This window comes from Leptidea sinapis, chromosome 7, assembly GCF_905404315.1.
Source record: "Leptidea sinapis chromosome 7, ilLepSina1.1, whole genome shotgun sequence".
In the NCBI taxonomy this organism is placed as follows: Eukaryota; Metazoa; Arthropoda; class Insecta; order Lepidoptera; family Pieridae; genus Leptidea; species Leptidea sinapis.
The window spans coordinates 10416288-10436671 of NC_066271.1; the positions used below are offsets into that span (position 1 = coordinate 10416288).

Genomic DNA, 20384 nt, shown 5'->3' on the forward strand with positions numbered 1-20384 from the left:
TTGCTTGTGAGAGAAGCTCGATAAACTTGTAATATACAATTTAGGGTACTCTTCTACTTCCAAGGCTATGCTTTTATATCTTCGTTCTCCGGTTTTTTGTTTACAGAAAAAACGCGAAATGTAGTTGATACCCGGTTTCAAAGCATCTGGTTTGAAATTACAAAGTTGGTTGCATTTTGTATGGGTCTAATTCAAATTCAAATTGTTTTATTCAGAATAGGATATGATATCACTTATTGTAAGTCAATAAAGTACAACTCGTTCGAAAAAGTATGCCACAGACCTGAGAAGAACGGGAACTTGATACTAAGCGGGCTTCTTTTTTTTTTACTAAAAATGTGGATGTGTGGTTATAATGTAATATCATACAATAAAGCATGTTATTTAGTAGCCTGAGGGCGGTCGCTCCATTTCCAATCTGTGGAAATATCATCATTCAGAAAGTCATTTATATTATATAGTTACCTTTACCACACAATGTTTTCTTAACAATTCTTTTGAATTTCATAAACATTTGCATTGAATTTTTTCTGGGATCTTGTTGTAAAAGCATATACATCGCCCCACAAAAGACTTTCTAACCCGACTTAGCCGAGTAGTAGTCGTTATAATTTTGCGGCGGTTCCTGGTGTTAACATTATGGATATCACAGTTTCTAGCAAATTAACAAAGTATCTTACAGAACTTTTTTTTTAAATGATAAGGGACGAGACGAGCAGGACGTTCAGCTGATGGTTATTGATACGCCATAGAATGCATTACAATGCAGCGCCGCTCAGGATTCTTGAAAGCCCCAAAAATTCACGGCACTACAGTTGCGCTCTTTACCCTGAGACATAAGATGTTAAGTATCATTTGCCCAGTGAATTCAATAGCTACGGCGCCCTTCAGACCGAAACACAGTATATGTTTACACATTACTGATTCACGGCAGAAATAGGCGCAGCTATGGTACCCATTATCTAGCCGGCTTCCTGTGCAAAGGAGCCTCCCACTGCTGAATTTATTGTGTTTCACCGTGTTTTGTATCTTAGTGTGTGATGTATATTTTTACAGGTACTAGTCAGTCGGTTCCTGCGTCGGGTGCCCCCGACTCACAGCCGGCTGCGCGCGTTGTGGTGCAAAGTGTTGCGAGCCCTCGCCGCCAGCAAACGAGACCTTGGCCTCGCCGTCTACAGCGAGAGTTACCGCAAGTAAGCAAGCTAAATTTTATAAATCATGTTTGAACCATATCATAATTTCAGCCTGAAGACGTCCACTGCTGGACAACTATCTCTACGATGATCGATCCTTCGCTGTCCTCATCCCATCTATTCCGGCGATTTCGACCGTGATAGAAATCGTGTTCAAAGTTAAAGGCGTTATAAACTATAAATATATTAAGTAACTTATGTAACGAACCATATTTTTATATTCCAGGTACATTCATAACAGCTCTGGTTGGAACGCGGTTCTTGAATCGTGCGCAATTTTATCCGAAGCGTTGGACCCCGCGCGGGTGCCCTATGCACTCACAAGTGCTGTAAGTATTATTTTTATGACAATAAGGGACGAGACACGCAAGACGTTCAGCTGAGCGTATTTGATACGCCCTGCCCATAAATTTTTAACAATTCTTTTGAATTTCGTAAGACATTTACTCGTATATTGTGCATTTTCTGGGATCATGTTGTAAAAGCAAATATATACATCGCCCAAAAAAGAGTTTCTACTCGACTAAGTCTAGTAAAGGCATAACAATTTTTATTCAAAAACTATCACCCATACGAAAAGTATGCCTCAGAACTGAGAAGAACGGGCGCAGGAAACTCAGGGGACTTTTTTTCGTAAAAATAGATATCGTACAATAAAACGTATTATTCAAAAGCCTGACGGCAATCGCTCCTTTCCCAATGTGTCAAATCAATCAAAAGTAATTTACGTTATGGAAACCTTTACTACACAAACGTCTTTTACTAATTCTTTTGAATTTCGTAATACATTTGTTTTGAACATAAGTAAGAAGATATACATTGCCCCAGAAAAGACTTATTAACTTGACTAAGCCGAATAGTAGGCATCATCTGTTATAAATAAATGCGAAGTAAAGTTATTCCAAGTTCAAAACTTTATTCTTTATCTTCCCTTTGTCACTACAGAATTACATGACAGCGAGAGGTAATTTAAAACTTGAAGTTACTATACACTGCGTTTATTAGTAAGACTTATTAGTAAATAGTGGTTATAGCAGGTTCTAGTGAAGTCACTAATATATATATAATATAATATTTTTTTATGTTCCAGCTTACCCTGAGTTGTGTGTGCGCGCTCACAGAGAAGGCTATGGTGCTAACGAATACTCCGGAAGCGACATCCAGCGAACGGCAGTGGTTCAGGTTCCTCAAGACGGTCGCCCGCGCGCTCAAACACACCAGCCTCGCTGTGGCCAAGCCCGTGTCGCCGCTCAACGAGAAGAAGCTGTTCTACCACATCAAGCTGATGGACTCACGAAGCACGGTCGAGATACTGCAGCGCGGCAAGAAGACATCGGAGTTCGGTGATTTGACCAAGTCGGACGTGTCAGAGCTGCTGATTAGGTATTTGTGTTGATTTGGGGGTTTTGTGGCAGCCGATTGTGTAGCTGGGTGGTACGTGAATTTTACGAAGACAGATTCGTGGTCGCATATAATTCATACGAGCTATAGGTATCGCCACAGATCATGACACTCGAAAAAGAATATTTCGTCGATGTTAACACTAAGGGACTACTTACACTTATTCAGCTGCATTCGCCTTAAACTTGGAGTAACTTTTCATTGCGTTAATTGATAAGACAGATACAGTTCTGCTCCTAACAGTCGAGCACAGGGTCGTAAGACTGAGAAAAGCCATCATTGCGTGTTATCGCCGACATCAATGAAAATAATCTTTCTACATTCGCGTTGTGGTTATGTAAGTGCTCCCACATCGCCAGTCGCCCGCGCCTCTCGGCCCGAGCTGAATATTCTATATTTGTGGTAATTGTCGAAAATTAGGACAAATATGGGACATGTAACAACGATGGGACGTATAAATTCGGTGACAGCCCCGTATAACCGGGTCGCCCTATCCATGCAGGTCGCAACTGGTCGACAAGGAGGCGAGAACCATTCGTGTACAACGCGTCCGACGCTGATCGCTGCGGAACGGCACTGAACGCGGCAGAACAGCGCTGAAATCTGTATAAATAGCACTCGCATGATAATAAGACATTTGTCCTCATTTAATGAACGTCTTCATTTAAAATCGTTGTTTTCTGTGAGCATAAGTTGAATAGAGCCGGAAGTGTGAGTAGTCCCTTCATCGGCTCAAGGATTTTGTAGAAAAATTTAATTTATATCGTGTGTTTCTGCATGCAACACAGTTCTATCATTCAATAATGTAAATGCAAATTTTATACAACGTGTCGATATTTCTTTGTAAAATGCTCGAACTGGACGCATCAAGCCTGTGCCTTCATAGTGAATAGCTCGTCCGTTTTTATATATCCACGCCCGTTTTTATGAACATGTTACAAGTTGTCAATAGCATACATTTTTCTGTTTAAATTGTTCGTTAATAATTGTATAGGAAGAGTTTTCGGCCTATTGTTAAACAAGGATGTAATAAAATTTAAATTTTGCTTAGAACTAGAAGTTTGTGACGTCAAGTTTTAATATATTAACAGTTTTATAAAGTAGATGTTTTGCAGTAAATTTTAAAACATCTGCACATTTTACTTAAAAAATCTTGTTTCATTATTTAAATTATGTAATAATTTGGAGGTGGCAAACAGAAGGTGCTTTGAGTCTGCACCTCTATAGAAAAGACTAAATATTTGCAACTCTAGATCATAGATTCAATATAAAAGTTCTAGACCATAATATTTTATTATAATATGACTATAGACTTTTACAAATCATTTGTATTGAAAATGTAGATATAAAAAAACGCACTCAGTCATATGTTTGTATATTTTAATTGTGATAGACTTGGATGATATAAATTTGAATTCTCTATTGTAATTAGAAGGTAAGAATATTAGATAATTGGGCTACTTTTTAGTGCACTTAGACGATTCAGATGGTCTTTATTTAGCCCATCTAGAAGTAATCAAAGGTTTGTTAGAATGTATTGAGTTTGCCAAGTACTACACGGCCAAATTATTTCTGGATCTTGCTGGAACGGGAAGCCCCTACCATTATTAGCTTCAGGTACATGTCGTGATATTTTCGTGCTATTACTGAGTATCACAACATAACACCTTTATATCAATCAATAATACAGAAAAATAAATCGTTGTTTATTTGTTAATAATAATATCCTAGTGACGTCATCGTCGTCATGTCCAGAGATAATGTATGACAATGGGTAGTATGTTTGACACTGTGTATATCTAAGCTGAGTCTATTTCTTATGATGAGACAGATATGCTCTGATATGTCTGTGACAACTATAAAATGCTAGTGCCGGTTCAGAGTGTGTGGTTATTGTAGCTATTATTTTTCAGATAGAGCTAGGGTTGTCAACTATACTTTATAAGATAATCTATGACATACTTTGTCTATGTTGGAGACATACACCAAAAATACTGTTCTGACATTAACTGACATTTTGGCGAATGCCAGTCTTTCATATGAACGTAACAAAAAGAAAGTTTCAAGTAAACAAATTTCATATAATGAATGGCACCCAAAGCCATAAAACTCGCAGCATCCGAGCGCAGTCGCAGTCAGCTATGTCTTAATATAATGTCAATGTAACAACTTTTTGGAGCATGAAATATTAAATTTCTAAATCTAATCTCAAGTATGGTTTGAGTACTTCTCAGGTCAGAATTATGTAGCATGCCCATAAAGAGGTATTGGTTAAATGTTCAGTATGTAAAGTAATACAGCACAGTGACATAAGCTATTTTTGTATTAAAATATTTCATGATGAGAGCAAAACTTTTGGGATATATTAAGATATTAGCACATTTTTGAAATCGTTTAGGCTAAATTATTATTAACATTCGCTTTTTTGTAAATGTTTTAGAGTTGTAGGGATGGGTGTTTGTCGGTATCGATAATTTTATAAAATCGCTTTTAATTCTGATTAATTTATATCTAGATTAATCAAGTGACAGTACAAAAAACACTGTTTCGCAAATTGTTTTTGAGTAATTGAGCAACTCATGCAGCACTTTTAATATCGACAAACATATTGATCGTTTTTCATCATTGTAAATTAATAATTTGAAAATATTTTATTTAGGTAAAATTATTTATTGGTAGTATAATTTTGGATAGTGGTAAGTTGTGTCGAAAATTGTTATTACGCAATTGACAATCAAATGTATTTGTAAATCATTTTCAAGACTTTAATTTGATTGGAGTTCTCTTGTAAATTCAATGTAATTTAATATAAAGGAATGGAAACCTTTGTAAAATCTCATCACAATTTTGTGTACTTCTAGTATCATTCGATCACACATTTCATTCACATCAGTATTTCTTTTCCATTTGTTTTTAACTAGGCTTATATTTGTAATACAAAAGTACATGTCGATTCTAGATAACATTGTGCTTTGTGTTGCTAGAAATGAAACACTTAAAGTTATTATTATCATTTTACCAAGACCACAGCGGTGGCTTTTACTGCCGTGAAGGAGTAATGTGAAAGCATTACTGTGTATTGGTTTGAAGGACGACGTCAGTAGTGAAAATACTGAACAATTGAGACTGCATGTTATATGTCTCAATGTGACGAGGTCAATTGCGATGCCGGTCCAAAGTTTGGGTTCAATCAATCCTGAATAGTATTTGTAATGGGCAAGGCCTGCATTAACTCGTTTCTCAAAATTCATCAATTGGGCCCCACAAACTGAAGAAATGTTGCTTGACTAAAAGCAATCAGTAATAAAAGTGTTTCTTGTTTATGGGATTTTACGTTATATATTAACGGCCTTACAAATAAATCAAGAATGTGCAAAATTTTGACTTATCGCTGACAACAATGTCCAATAATTCTGAAGTTTTCAGAATGTCGAGCAGCCTTGCAAATAAACGCGGGAAATTTTATACATCCGAATAAACGATATATATGTATCTTAAGTAAAATGACAATTTGCAAACATTTGCATACTCTTTATTTTCTGGTATAAATTAATACCATGATTATTTGTAAGGCCGTAAGATTCCAAACTGTAAATGTAAAACCATTCAGGGACCCATTCGAAACCTTAAATATTTATTCATCACGATCGAATTAACCGTTTGAAAAAGGAATGTTATAATTTTTTATAAAAATAATAATATATCTAATTTCATTAATTTTATATCTCCGCAAATACGTAATATTGATATTACAGGGCTCATATTAACCCTAACATTACGGGCGAAAGCAGCTGTAAGGCACAGCTGAAACCATTGTCAATATGGCTGCACAATTTAATGTTGCCACCTCACAAATCACTCGACATTATTTTTGTATCGATAAATACTACACAGCACTACTTATTTGTAGATGGCAATACTGATTTAAGAATGGTATATATATTTTTGATCCATTCGATAAAATTATTCTTGTAAATATTAATAAGAGAATAAAAATATATCCGGCTAGTTTTAACTGTAGCTTATTATTTAAAAAAATATTAGATGGGGTTGCTATGTAGTAAAAGTCCATGCAATTTTGAAATTGGGATCATATGTTACTTGTCCGTTTTAAAGTTCATGGATGCTTTATAATTCGCGGATAGGAGGATTGATTTTTTCGATTCTCTCGAGACTGTGATCTTTTTTTTGTGAAGAAATAAATAGAACTGTATGATTAAGTAAATGTTTTAATTTGTGATATATGAAAAAATCGGTCCTCGAAAAATCACATAACTCGCATATGTTTAGAAGTTTTGTGACGTAAGCAGAGTTGAAATAAATAGAAGGTGTTCATATTGTATGAACTTAAAATGGCGACCAAGTATGGATAAATATCTAACCTCCAACATGCAATTTATTTTTTAAAGATTTTTGCCGCTCAATATGTTATAAATGGCTATGCGCGGGAGGTTTATCAAACAGCGAACAGTATACTTGTTTAGACAACACACGAGGACCGCCATTTTGATGACGTCACAATATGTCACCTCCATTTTATTTAAGCCCTGCGAAAAATAGTTGATAATTTAAACGTTTTTATTAACATAACACGTTAATTAGTTAACATAGATAATATATTTAAGTCTGTTCGCGTTGTACTAGCCTGATAGCGTATTTATCGGAAAGGCTTACGTTTCCAGCGCGAATTATTTACTTGTTGCTGTTTTTGTGGGGAGCTGTCACCGTACGGAATTATTATCATTATAGGTTGTTGATAGAAATTATAAAATTGTATATAAATTATTAACTGCCAACTTTTATTTAAGTTATATATCTTGGCTAACGCTTATAACTTTTATAAATTGTTTTTTTTATTTCGTGTACGGACAGCCCGAGTTTTTTACTAAATATTAGTAGTTTTTAGTTTTTTTTTATCAGTAAAATAAATGGCAATTTTGTTTATGGATTAGTGTGGTCTTATTTTGGAGATGTTGTTTTTTTTATCCCTTTTCCACAGAATATAGAGAAGGCAAAACTTTCATTATTCAAAACTCCATTGAAATGAATAGCTAGTTTTGTTGCCCGTTTATAAGATCCAATTGAAATCGCACTCAGCTCGATGCGATGGATTCATTTTTAAATGATCGGTCGGATCGGTGGAAGTAGGTGACGAACAAAGCTCGCGCGTGCGTACTGCTCGCTTGTGAGTCCTTACTAGACAGACCTCTCTGTAGAGGCCACCGCGCGTATTTTCGATTTCAATACCTACACGGGGAGTGAGACAGGCCTGATAAACGATGCACAATATTGTATATATTACATACATAACACATACACATATTATATACTGACTGATTATAACTAACCGCCATGAAAATGAATCTTGGGCGATGCAATGGAACCTTTTTACTATAGTTTTTGCTAAACGAGTTTGCATCCGACTGTAAAATAGGGGTTATTTTATCAGGTTCTTTAATCATAATGTAATTAATACATCTCAATCTGATCTTGAAATTTTATACCTAATTCATAAACTTTTATATTCATATTATGTCATATGGGATTACAATTAACAATGTTATATTATTTAAGTATGTAAAACTAAAAATAGAGTTCCAAGAAAACAATAAAAAAATTAACATTAATGAAACACATAATAACATTCATAATATATTCAACGTAAGTAAAGTTTTTAATTAGTCCTCTAATAATTAAGCTCCTACTTTTTATAATTATTTAATAAAAGTCAACAAAGCGTTCGTTATTACATACTATATATAGTTTTAGCCACGGAACAGAAAAAACTAGTGGAAGTGGCATGTGGGCGTTACCCTGTCGCCACTATTGTGTACAAATGTACGTACTCGAGGCTCAAGTGAGACCAGTCATTTGATGTCAAGTGAAGCATTATTATCTTTTAAAAAAAAAAATTAGAATGTAGAAATCATAGCCGCAATAAAAATATGCACAATGAAGTGATTTCCTATCATCGGTAATCATAATTTTCCGATTTAAATGCAATTACTATTTTTTATGTGTAGTGCAAAATGTATAATTAAAAATGAACCATAATATTGACTGAATTAGACGATAAAATAATTAATGATTGAATTAGACGATAAAATAATTAATGTAAACAATAAAAATATCTTGGTACTCGACAAGTGCATGCATGTACATATCGATATAATTTTATCGAAATAAATTTTCTTTTTATAAATTGTATTCGAGTATTGCTCTTTTCCATGCACCATGCGATAAGTATGGGTAAAATTCCAGTTAAACTATTTAATCGTTAATTTTTCAATATAGGCAAACAATTTTTTTTTAGTTAAATTTTAATATTTGGCATATATTGAGGTTTCACCGATAAGGTTGAGTCGAGGTGGATTAGAAGAAATACCTCATCAAATCATGGAGTAAAACCATGAATTAGTAATATACTTTATCAACCCTGACTACATCATTACTAGTTTTCACTATCTTATCGATATACTTATTAATTTTCGTACAGCACTAGGTATTTTGACATAAATCTATGGTTACAGAGTTCCTATTACTTCAAGTTTTTATGTTATTTTTCGCAATTTAAGAAAAAGTTTCGAGGTTGTCATTATCACTTTAAGAATATGAGATTAGCGTTATGTTATTAAATCCGAAATTGATGTAAATAAATTTGTAGTTATGTCTTTTCGTGATTGTGAATTTAGGCCTATTATAAAGCAGGAATTAAATGTGTGTATTACATATTTAATAGATAATTGTGTGAGTTTGGCGACATCGGTTTCTAAAGTAAAATGACATGATGCCACTTCTACAAGTTTTTTTTGTTCTGTGGATTTAGCCATAGATTTAGCATATACTAAAGTATAGACAAACTGACGCCCCGACAATGCATAACCAATTTTGATATGTCAATGGGTGCGTTAGCTAGTTTAATATTTAAAATTCTAAAAAGCTATAGCCAAGCGTGGTTGAATTATTACTTCTTGTCAATCAAAATCGCTTACAATAACAATATATTCGCTTTCCTTATCTATCTTGCTGTATCTCAGTTAAAGATGTTTTCATGCAGGCTTTGTTTGTCTATGCACTAGTATATTGTAAGTCTCTAGTGTTTTCCCAAAGCTCTGTGAAGTATGAACGGCAATAGTAACGACTGAATGTAGTGTTTAAATTCTCTTTGGTAACGACGGCGAAAGAAGAATAACAAAAGATAAATAATGACGTGTTTAGCGAGGAAAGTTAAAGAGAAAGGAAACCTTCCGCTGGGTTCCGATGTGAAGAAGACCTTATATGGCCTGTTTTAACTGCTCCATTTTACGCATGCACTATACAAAGATTAGACTGATAGAAATTGGTCTGATGAATGAGATCTATCTGCGAACGAGTCACGGGCGGCAGATATAAAATAGGTACAGATATCTCCCCCCGCTGTCCGCATGCCTCGCGCACCTGCAGTGTAGTGCTGTGCCGTAGTCGTCTCTCACCGTTTTATCGCATATCCTTAATACTCATGTTGCGATCCCTTGTTATTTTTGAAGTTATACTTCTTTAGGGGCGTTATAAAAAAATATGAGAGTGAAATTTTAAGATGCGCGTGCATATATAACACAAAAGTAACAGGTTGAAGTTGGTTCCTAAAATTTTCTGACGTTTGCGTCATTCGTTATTTTTTTTTGGTTTTTTCGTCCATTATTAGGACAGGCAAATGGTTCTAGCCCATAGAGCCGTATTCATTATTTAATAATAAATTGTCAAAGCCATCTTTGCAAGATTTTTGCAAAATTGTTCTGCCTAAAAACGTAGAATAGCACGAGGAATAAATAATTTTAAGGATTGTTATTTGTTAGGCCAAAGAAGTAGAACTTCTTGCACATATACATAAGCACATACACACCTTATTGTTATATTATGTCTACATATAATATCTATATTATTATTGTGAAGTTTTGTATTGCCACATATACGTAAAATTAAGTAGAGTAAAAGCATGTAGCCTTCTTGATATGGGAAAAAATTAAAAGGAATGATAAAACGTAAATTATTTAAACGTTTGATAATATTTGTGTGATCAAGTAATACAGGGATATATCATTATATATACGTTTAAATAAAGCCTCCAGGCCAGATTTATTATTTAAATGTACATGACAAGTTACGTATGTATGTTTGTCACTTCGTCTTAGTGTGCGTGTGGTACTGAAAATAGAGCTTATTTTTCGCCGCTATTTTTTTTGTCGCGTTCACAACTCACACTATATCTAGGCGTATAAATTATCTAGATACATACATTCAATAAAGGACATTGACACAATTAAGTTTTACAAATAACTTATGATTTATAAAATATTTAAATTGAATTACATTGATGGTGATTCTACGACTTCCTTGTACTTCGTGCAGACGGTAAAATGACATTTGTCCCTTCCCTGTGATGATTTTTTGAGAGTGATCTCTATAAGTCTGACAGTATTATTAAAATTACTATTCTCCCGTTTTACTGTGCGCTTTACGAGCTTTGACAATAACTACAGATGATTATAATAACAAATTTTACTTAACTATTACTTACATACATATTATGTAACTATATTATTTACTAATACAATCATTTTTGTTACATGTACATGAGATTATAGTTCCAAATCATTGACGTAGGTACAATAAACTACTAGACTCACAATGGGCAATAGGCAGTGTTTCCGTTCAGTTTTGTTTCGACCGCGCTTTGAATAGAACGCCACGCAATGACAAAGTCTTAAGTGAAAATATGTCTAAATAACAGCTTATCAAAATAAAAAAGGATGGAGTGTGGTATTTCAGGTAAGTGCCTATTTAAATTAATAAAATTGTGAACTAACTTGACGTTTTTAGTCATTTTGCTAATTACATTTTAATTGCTAAAACAAAATAATCAATCAGCTCCGTATGACAGACTGAATATTACTGCCACGAAATAAGGTGTTAATTTGATTGAATGTTTTTTTGTTATCTGTATATCTGTTAAAGTTAATACGTATACCTACATAACGCCACTCGGACATATTAATACGCGTTTAATTTCTAGTTTTTTAGTACGTACCTCAATGTTTCATATAAAGATAACAATTATTTTTATTGCTTAACAAATATATATGTATATAGATATATATATATATGTATAATAAAATCTCTAACTCTAAATATAAAACACAAAATTTGTACTTACAATTTCGTTATAACAAATTTTTGTACTGTAATAACTTACGAGGGCGAGAAAGATTAGCAGTGTGTTCTCTCTAAGCCGCTTCTTAGTGTGTAACGCCCCTTATTTACTGCTATTACGAGGACTTTTCGGCCCCACCGGCCATCTGTCGTCGAATTATGTGCACTGCCCACTATCGGTGACTTTAGTTCTCGTACGGATCTCATTTCAGGAGGTCTATTACCAAAATCGAAAGGCAAAGTTTCATCCGAAACGAACGAATGACGAACTTCAAATGAAATCCTATTACCAAAGTATTTCGGATCCGAATAGTGCGGACAGATTTCGTTTCGAAACCTTAAACGTAACCATAAAAAGTGAAATTGTAGTTACGACCTTAGTAATCTCAAACAAGGAAAAAGTAAATGTCAAGAGAATTTGAGAATAAGGTAAACGAAAGACAAAATGTCTAATCGCAAACTGCGTATCGATCTTCGGATCCGAAACACTTTCGTAATAGGAAAATGTACGATCCGTCAGCCGAAACTTCGTATTTTGATTTTGGCAATAGGGCTCCTGATTCAATCTCGCAGGGAAACTCTTAGCCTCGTCTCCATTGCTCTCTAAGCGACCATGAGCTTTCTCATCAGGCCCATAGTTAGCAAACTAATAGAGGTTAAGAGTTGCCGCAATTTTTTTCTACTTGTTGACAGCTGCCACAGTCTATATACACATATAAATTATCTATGGTATGTGTATTGGTCGCTGGTGTAATATCTAGTGCCATTCAAATACACAGTGACATATTAAAAGATACACAGACGACACGATGAGGTGTCCAATCATGACAGGAAAGCCGATCCTGAAGAACTGCATGAAGGTGAACTTGTAGCCGTGTTGCTCGGCCACTCCTGCGCAGACGACATTCGCGCTCGCGCCGATCAGCGTGCCGTTACCTAAATAAGATTCAAATTCAAATATTTTTATTCAGAACAGGCTGTGACATCACTTATTGAGGGTAAATAAAACTACCACCTAATCCAAAATGAATGCCTCAGGCCTGAGAAGAATGAGCGCAACAAACTCAGCGGGCTTTTTTTTCATCAAAAAATATGTTTACAAAGTAATATTGTACAATTAAACTTATCACTTAATAGCCTGAGGGCGGTCGTTCCATTCCCAATCTGTGGTATCGTTTCTTAAGTAAGTCATTTATGCTATAGTAACCTTTACCACACAAACGTTTGTTAACAATTCTTTTGAATTACGTAATACTTATGTTTTGAACATTTTCCGGGATCTTGTTCATAAAAGTATATACTTACCACAAAAGACTTACTAACTTGACTTAGCCGAGTAGTTGGCATAACAGGTTTATGTTTGTTTCTCGAGTTAACATTATGATTGTCACATTCATGTTTCTAGCATATTCCTTAATGTGCTCATAGTCCATTGAAATGTTACTTACTTAATTTAAGGACCGAATATTGCATATTTAGAGGACGCAATTTTAATTTTGGGACATGTGAGGGGGGGTGGGTCAATAGAAGCATAATTTCTTAATGATTCTTTAGGACCTAAGTTATAAATAGCGCGAATAGCCCTCTTCTGCAGCACAAAGATGGTATTAATATCGGCCGCGCTGGCCCATAACAATATACCATAGGACATATTACTATGAAAATAACTATATAAATATATATATATGTATATGTATACCAGTAAAATAATAATAAGAAGCCTTTTATTTACTGACTAATAATATCGCTTTAAAACTTAGCAAAATATTCCTCTTAATATATATATTCTTTATAATGTTTTTTTCAAATTTTTTTACAGAGAAAATACATAATATGAAGTCACCCACAAGAAACCATGTAACGTTTATCTGTGGTTAAGTAAGTACATGCACATAAGTGAATTTGCTAGAAACTGACATAACCATAATGTTAACACCAGGAAGAGACATAAACTTATAAAGCTTATTACTCGGAGTTTATAAGTCTTTTGTTGGGCGATGTATATGCTTTTACAACAAGCTCCTAGAAATATATATGTCTAAAGGTGACAATCGCAATTGTAGTGCCGCTCAGAATTTTTGGGTTTTTCAAGAATCCTGAGCGGCACTGCATTGTAATGGGTAGGGCGTATCAATTACCATCAGCTGAACGTCCTGCTCGTCTCGTCTCTTATTTTCCGTTTCCTGTGAGAAGTCACAATGAAACCGTACTTCAGTACAAGATCTTACCTCCCAAGCAAGCACCGAACAGCAGAGCCCATATTAGTGGCGCCATGGGCAAGTTCAATGTTGGATTACTGCCAATGGATACCACCACACGCACCATCATGGTGGTGAGTGGTATGTTGTCTACGAACGCTGAGATCGTCCCTGATACCTGGAAATATGTAGGTTATATTGTTTAGAATCCCGTAAAATATGAGTCCCATCCATTCACGTATAATAAACAACTAGACAATCCCTATCGCCTATTAAATTAAAAGGTCGTTAAAATGTTCAAGCAGCGGTGTATCTATATACTTATACAGATAACATTAAAACATTCATTCAAAAATTTACACCTCATTTCGTGGTTTAGTTAGTTAGTGTACATCTTTATGTTTGTTACCTCAAAATTTTACCTTCGCACGACACGCCACAAGTTAGGTTATCATCCCCACCATCTGGATGTGTCCCCCACAGTGCGGTTTACAAGGAGCTTTCTTCCGCGTACTACAACGCTGTGGAAGGAGCTTCCTTGTGCGGTGTTTCCGGAACGATACAACATGGGTACCTTCAAAAAAAGCGTTTACACCTTCCTTAAAGGCTGGCACTCTGCTCTTGCGATTCCTCTGGTGTTGCAAGAGAATGTGGGCGGCGGTGATCACTTAACACCCGTACGCTCGTTTGTCCTCGTATTCCATAAAAAAAAAAACTTTCGACTGGGTGAACCGATTTTGATAATTATTTTTTTATTAGAAAGCTGGTGCTTCCCGTGTGGTTCCTTTATAGTTTGATCCAGATCTGACTATGACAAAACCATAAAAGTCTTAAATTTGATATACATATGTATAGATAAGTGGATGAAAAATTAACGAATAACTCAATATCGCGCTGATTTCGATGATTCTTTTTTTATTGGAAAGGATATACTTCAAAGATAGTTTGGTGAGAGTTTGGTTAGGTTCTGATTACGAAATCCATGACAAAGTAACGGAACTCTTCAATTCTTAGAAGCAAATTAACGATACTCGGCCGAATCTTTTTTATGCTATCCGGATATTTAAGTCATCTACCATAACATAGTCATGGTCAAGTAATTGTCGAAGTCGAATATCATGATCAATGGGTCCTTAACGACTTACAGTAAGGGTGCAATCTGTGGCAGAATTTCTGTCTGTAATGAAATTGCAAAGCACTGACGTTCATTGCTGCATTGAAAAATTTAGTATATCTACACATATTTAGACAAATTGTGTACTGAAGTACTATTATGTAATTTATTAGTTTAGTAGTAGTATTATTGTACTTTTTGGAGTAGGTGTCATCCAAGATAGGTTTGTTACTACATATATGGTTATAGGTCAGATGTGCTTGAGTCGTGAGGAGGCGAGAAGCGAGAGCGGATCGCGGTGGAAGGACACCGATTCCAAAAATAACAATAATCGTAACTAGAATTAGATTATATCTATTGTTTTGGAATAGTGTTTTTGAAGTCGGTTGTTTTTTTGTTAAAACTTTTTTATTTACTCTGACAAAATTAATCCCATAATTATGAATACATGATGTGGGTTCATTTTACGAGATAACATTACCTACCGCATATATCACGGGGCTCAGAAGAGTTGTTCAGGTTGACACAAACGGCCGAATTCCACCACTGAACATTAGCGTCAAAATGCAAAATTCCACCCGGACCATGTTGACTTTTTGCCTCGCACAGCCATTTTGTGGAATCAGTTACCGGCTGAAGTTTTCTCGAACCGATGCGATTAAGGGAATGTTTAAGAATAATCGAGAATATACAGTATGTAATGAAACGCGCATATTAATTTTTACCTTAGCTTAAGCTCAGCATAATCTCAGCTATCAAATGATTATAAATATCATATTATAGGCCGACAACGCATCTCTTGAGTCTCTTGCCAGATAGCCCCTATGTATATAAAAATAAGTCAGAAATTTTCCAATCCGCCAACTTACCCACAAGATAACCATAAGCGCCACGGCAAGTCGGGCTTCCTCATCCACTTTTACAATTAGTTGCTCCATTAAACCGCCAATGTAGAGAATCAAACCTAACTTCGATAGCGCCTGAAAATAAATATTTTTTCTACGTAAGTAACTATCGTGGATTCGAAAAGTTGTGTCTAAGGCTGAGATCTATATAGCCTACTTAGATTTTACTTACGTAAAACTATGCTAGGTGTTGGTAAAACGCGAACTTTAATTTTCCATTGGGCTGACTTCGCTTTTAGGTCAGGCCTGTCTCACCCTCGAGTAGGTATCGAAATCGTGAATACTCACGGCAGTCCCTACACAGTACAGCCAGTAAGTAGTCCATTGAAATGTTACAATAATGTTAGGACCGACTACTGCATTTATTAGAGGACGCAATTTTATTTTAGGGACATATTGGGGGGTCAATAGAAGCTTAAACTCATGGTCGCCACCCTTGTCCCCCGGCCGCCATCTTGGAAAATGGGATGAAAACACTTTTTTTGCGATATCTCGGAAACTATGCGTCTTACAAATAATTCGTTACGACATAATGTGTAGTAAATTGTTTTGCCTACAAATATGTTTCTATTTTTTTTGCCCTAAATTAAAACTTTAAATTAAACATTTCTTTTTGACCGGATTCTCATGAGCATTGACGAACCCGGTCAACTTTGGAGCGCTGTAACAGCGTTTTAAATGAATGAAATTAAAATTTATTATAGAGAAAAATTTTCCTCTAAAGATCATCTATAATATTGGTCCATGGTAATTTTTTGTAAAATGTATTAAAAAAAAGGTAATAATAATAATAATAATATTGACACATTTTTTTACACAAATTATTTTGCCGGAAGTTAAGCATATATAGCCTGTGTTATGGGTTACAAGACAACGATATATTTAATACAATATACTTACTTAAACATACATAAATTCATATAAACATACATAAATACATTTAATCATCCATGACTCGGAAACAAACATCCATATTCATCATATAAATGCTTGCACCTACCGGGATTCGAACCGTAATTCGTAATGGAGCAAAAAAGAAAATTTTATAAAAAAATCTCACTTTTTTGCTCATAACATCTTTAATTTTTAATTTAGGGCAAAAAGTTATATAAACAAATTTGTAGGCAAAACAATTTTACGATTTTTTTGTAAAACGCATAGTTTCAGAGATATCGTGAAAAAAGTGTTTTCCCCCTTCTTATGGCGGCCGGGGGATAAGGGTGGTGACAGCACAAACTTGAGGTTAAGCTTCTATTGACCCCCCACACAAAAAATAAAAATGCGTCTTCTAAAAAATGCAAAGCTCATGTAACATATCAATGGACTAATAATAATAATAACAATAATAGGGTAATTGCGATCCATATTTTAATTTATAGTGGTTATTATTATAATGAAATTACAATTCATGAAAGCTACCTATTTATTTCCAATGCTAAGTAGGTTTTATTATGCTATGTAGCGGTCTTCCAACGCATACATTACATCTGCAACTAATGTAGGTTTGACAACGAAAGAATATTGATTTAAAATTACGATTACATGTCTATTTATAGTATAGAAAAAACTAAGCAATTTTTAAAAGTTGACCTTACACTAGGTAAGTACAGTTTTGGGTAAGGAGACAACCCTAATGTCGTCAGAATAGGTAAGAGTCACGCGATAGAAAGAGACGCAATTTCTAGGTAAATAAAAATGTAGGTTATTAGCGCTGTGCGATCTGAATTACACCTTATTGTATGGCCGCAAGAGTCCCTATTTCTTTAATTTATTTTGCAGAGTGAAACTTCAGTACTTGTCCTATTATATTTTCTTTGACTCAGTATAGTTTCAGCTGTCAAATGACTATAGAAACGAAATTAAAGATTAAGCTTAGTTTACACTCAGCTAACGTCAGGGTGTCGAATTTGGTTGTCAGTGTCCGGTTGTCCGATTATTTTCTCTTATCGCGCCGAAAGAAGTATAAACTCAAATTAATAAAGATTTTTCAGAATTAGGCTGCACAATAAGTCTTCTTCTTTTGCAAGAGCGATACCAAGCACTTTTGATACAATTAAATTACCTCCATAAGTACAAAGAGCGCTGCAAAGAACAGCAAGGTAGACCACTCTACTCTGTGGAGTATGGGCTCCAGATCCTCACGGTCTGCCAGAGTCAGAAGTAAGATGGCGCCCAGGAGTGCAGTCATACCCAGTGACACCCTGTCTGTATATAAAAAATAATCTCTATTGAACTTATAATTGCCATATGCTTTTTTTATGAAAAAAAGGAACGAAACGAGCAGGACGTTCAGCTTAGTAATTGATACGCCCTGCCTAATGCAGTGCAAGATTATTGAAAAACCCAAAAATTCTGAGCGGCACTACAACTGCGCTCGTCACCTTGAGACATAAGATGTCAAGTCACATTTGCCCAGCAATTTCAACAGCTACGGCGCCCTTCAGAGCGAAACACAGTAATGCTTTTAAAATACTACACACAGTAATAATTTTGGATATGCTGTTGTTTGGACAGGTTTTGACTGAACACTCTGTCATTGCGTGGCGTTGTATTCAAAGCGCGGTCGAAACATAAGTGAACGAAAACAACGCGTAGGAAGAGTTTTACTTCAGACAATAATTGTGCATGATTGTAAGATTAGTTGTTTGTTGTACTTCATGAAGTGTAAAATATCAAACTATGAATGACTTACTGAGTTCTGGTAGGGAATGCAGAAAGAACACGGTGACAACGAAGATTATGGCTACTGTAGACTTTATCAGTAGGTTCTTATCCCGTATTTTGTACTGAAAACATATTAACAACATTAAAATATATAGTTAAAGATAGCTGCTTGCTTGCGGCGGCTTCGTGTGCCGTGTCGTCTGCTTCCCTCAAATATGTGCGAAGGCATCGAAGCCATGCGTTCGTGAACGGGTGCTGCTTGTGGTACCAGGTCCTGTTATAGTTAATAAATCATTGTATTTGTTGGATGCGATTACTGATTATAACAGTAATCACGACCATCATGTTCACGAAGCATCCTCACACAAACACTGAATTCAAGCTCTAAAAGTTAATATACGATAATTTATATTTATACAGTTTATTCCTTATTAATTTTTATAAAATATTTAATATTATTTAAACACGATTCCATATATTGGATGCAGTACCTTACCAACTAATTTGTTATGTATATTACAGCCATTGTAAAATACTCTATTTTATTGAAAAGATGAGTCGTTTAGTTAATTGTATGTTGTTTTTACGAGCTAAATTTTCCCAACACATGGTAGATTCAGTAATAAAAAGAAATATTTGTAGTGACGATTCAAAAGCGATTAACTTAAGTTTAATTGAATAAAGTTAGAACTTAAGCTTAATTGAATAAAGTTAGAACTATTTGAACTGTGTATCTGAACACATATTATGTTCTTAGCTTACTTAATTCCAATACCATGTTGTTCATTTGGTTTTCGTTAATAAATTATGTATTTTTGACATTTGCGACATTCGTTATTTTGTTTTTTTGTTTCTTCGTCCATTATTAGGATAGGAAATGGTTCAAGCCCGTACAGCCGTATTCGTTATTTAATAAATAATTGTCAAAGCCATCGTTGCAAGTTTTTTACAATATTGTTCTTTCTACAAACGTAGAATACCACGAGGAATAAACAATATAAAGGATTTTTGCTTTGTTAGGCCAAAGAAGTATATCTTCCTGCATGCATACATAAGTACACACACACTTTTTTATAATATAACCTTTCTCACACAAAACTCCGTCCTTAGATAATTTATACGTCTATCCCCTTGCTGTTAAGCAACGCATGACAACAGGCCAAGTTTATTACTTTAGTGTGTGTGATACGCTACGTCTTTTCCTCGCGGTACGTTAATCACTTTGTTTTAATGTACGTGCGTTGTTGAACATAGAGGCTAGAGAACAGAGAGGTACAAACAATATAAATAACATTAATTTGATCGGCGAACCAAAAATATAAAAACGCAGTAAAATCTCATAACGAAACGAATGAGGTAAAAAACTGCCATTAGAAAAATAACGATAAGATATCACATACCTAGCTGTAGTTTACGAAACCGTTAATTTCATACCGAAAACTGTTGAAGTTTTGGTATTTATAAAATGTATACCCGACCTCCAGTTGGTTCGTCAGGTGCTATGACTTAAAAGCTCGGTGTGTCTGTAAGAGCGTCTAATAAAATCCCGTTTATATGGGTTGCACAACTGGCGTGTTTAGCGTTAAAACCGTCGCTCTCTATGACTGCGGCCGTAGCGGGCGCTGGGGCGTAATATATTTTTTTTTTTTTGAGAGGAGGAAATACTGTTACGTATTTACGCCCTGGAACGGAACTCGAGTCGAACTGGACTCGAGTGTCC

At 35.0% G+C, this 20384-nt stretch overlaps 2 protein-coding genes across 7 annotated transcripts in view; one reads left to right on the plus strand and one right to left on the minus strand.

The window, feature by feature from the left end:
- Positions 1 to 7542, plus strand: part of LOC126965435 (uncharacterized) — a 37986-nt gene extending 30444 nt beyond the window's left edge. Inside the window, exons 15-17 of the mRNA XM_050809045.1 lie at positions 1057 to 1193; positions 1420 to 1522; positions 2284 to 7542. Of these exons, the coding sequence (XP_050665002.1) occupies positions 1057 to 1193; positions 1420 to 1522; positions 2284 to 2589 (546 nt within the window). The 3' untranslated portion in view covers positions 2590 to 7542. The remainder of the gene's footprint in view (positions 1 to 1056; positions 1194 to 1419; positions 1523 to 2283) is intronic.
- Positions 7543 to 10616: 3074 nt separating this feature from the next.
- LOC126965438 (P protein-like) overlaps positions 10617 to 20384 on the minus strand; it is a 234307-nt gene continuing 224539 nt past the window's right edge. For 4 of the 6 annotated variants that reach the window (XM_050809057.1, XM_050809051.1, XM_050809054.1 and 1 more), the window contains exons 15-17: positions 15965 to 16075; positions 14012 to 14159; positions 10617 to 12719 (exon numbers count right to left, since the gene is read on the minus strand). In XM_050809057.1, coding sequence (XP_050665014.1) covers positions 12541 to 12719; positions 14012 to 14159; positions 15965 to 16075 — 438 coding nt within the window. In that variant the 3' untranslated portion in view covers positions 10617 to 12540. The remainder of the gene's footprint in view (positions 12720 to 14011; positions 14160 to 15964; positions 16076 to 20384) is intronic. The other 2 variants (XM_050809056.1, XM_050809055.1) reach the window with 2 other exon arrangements.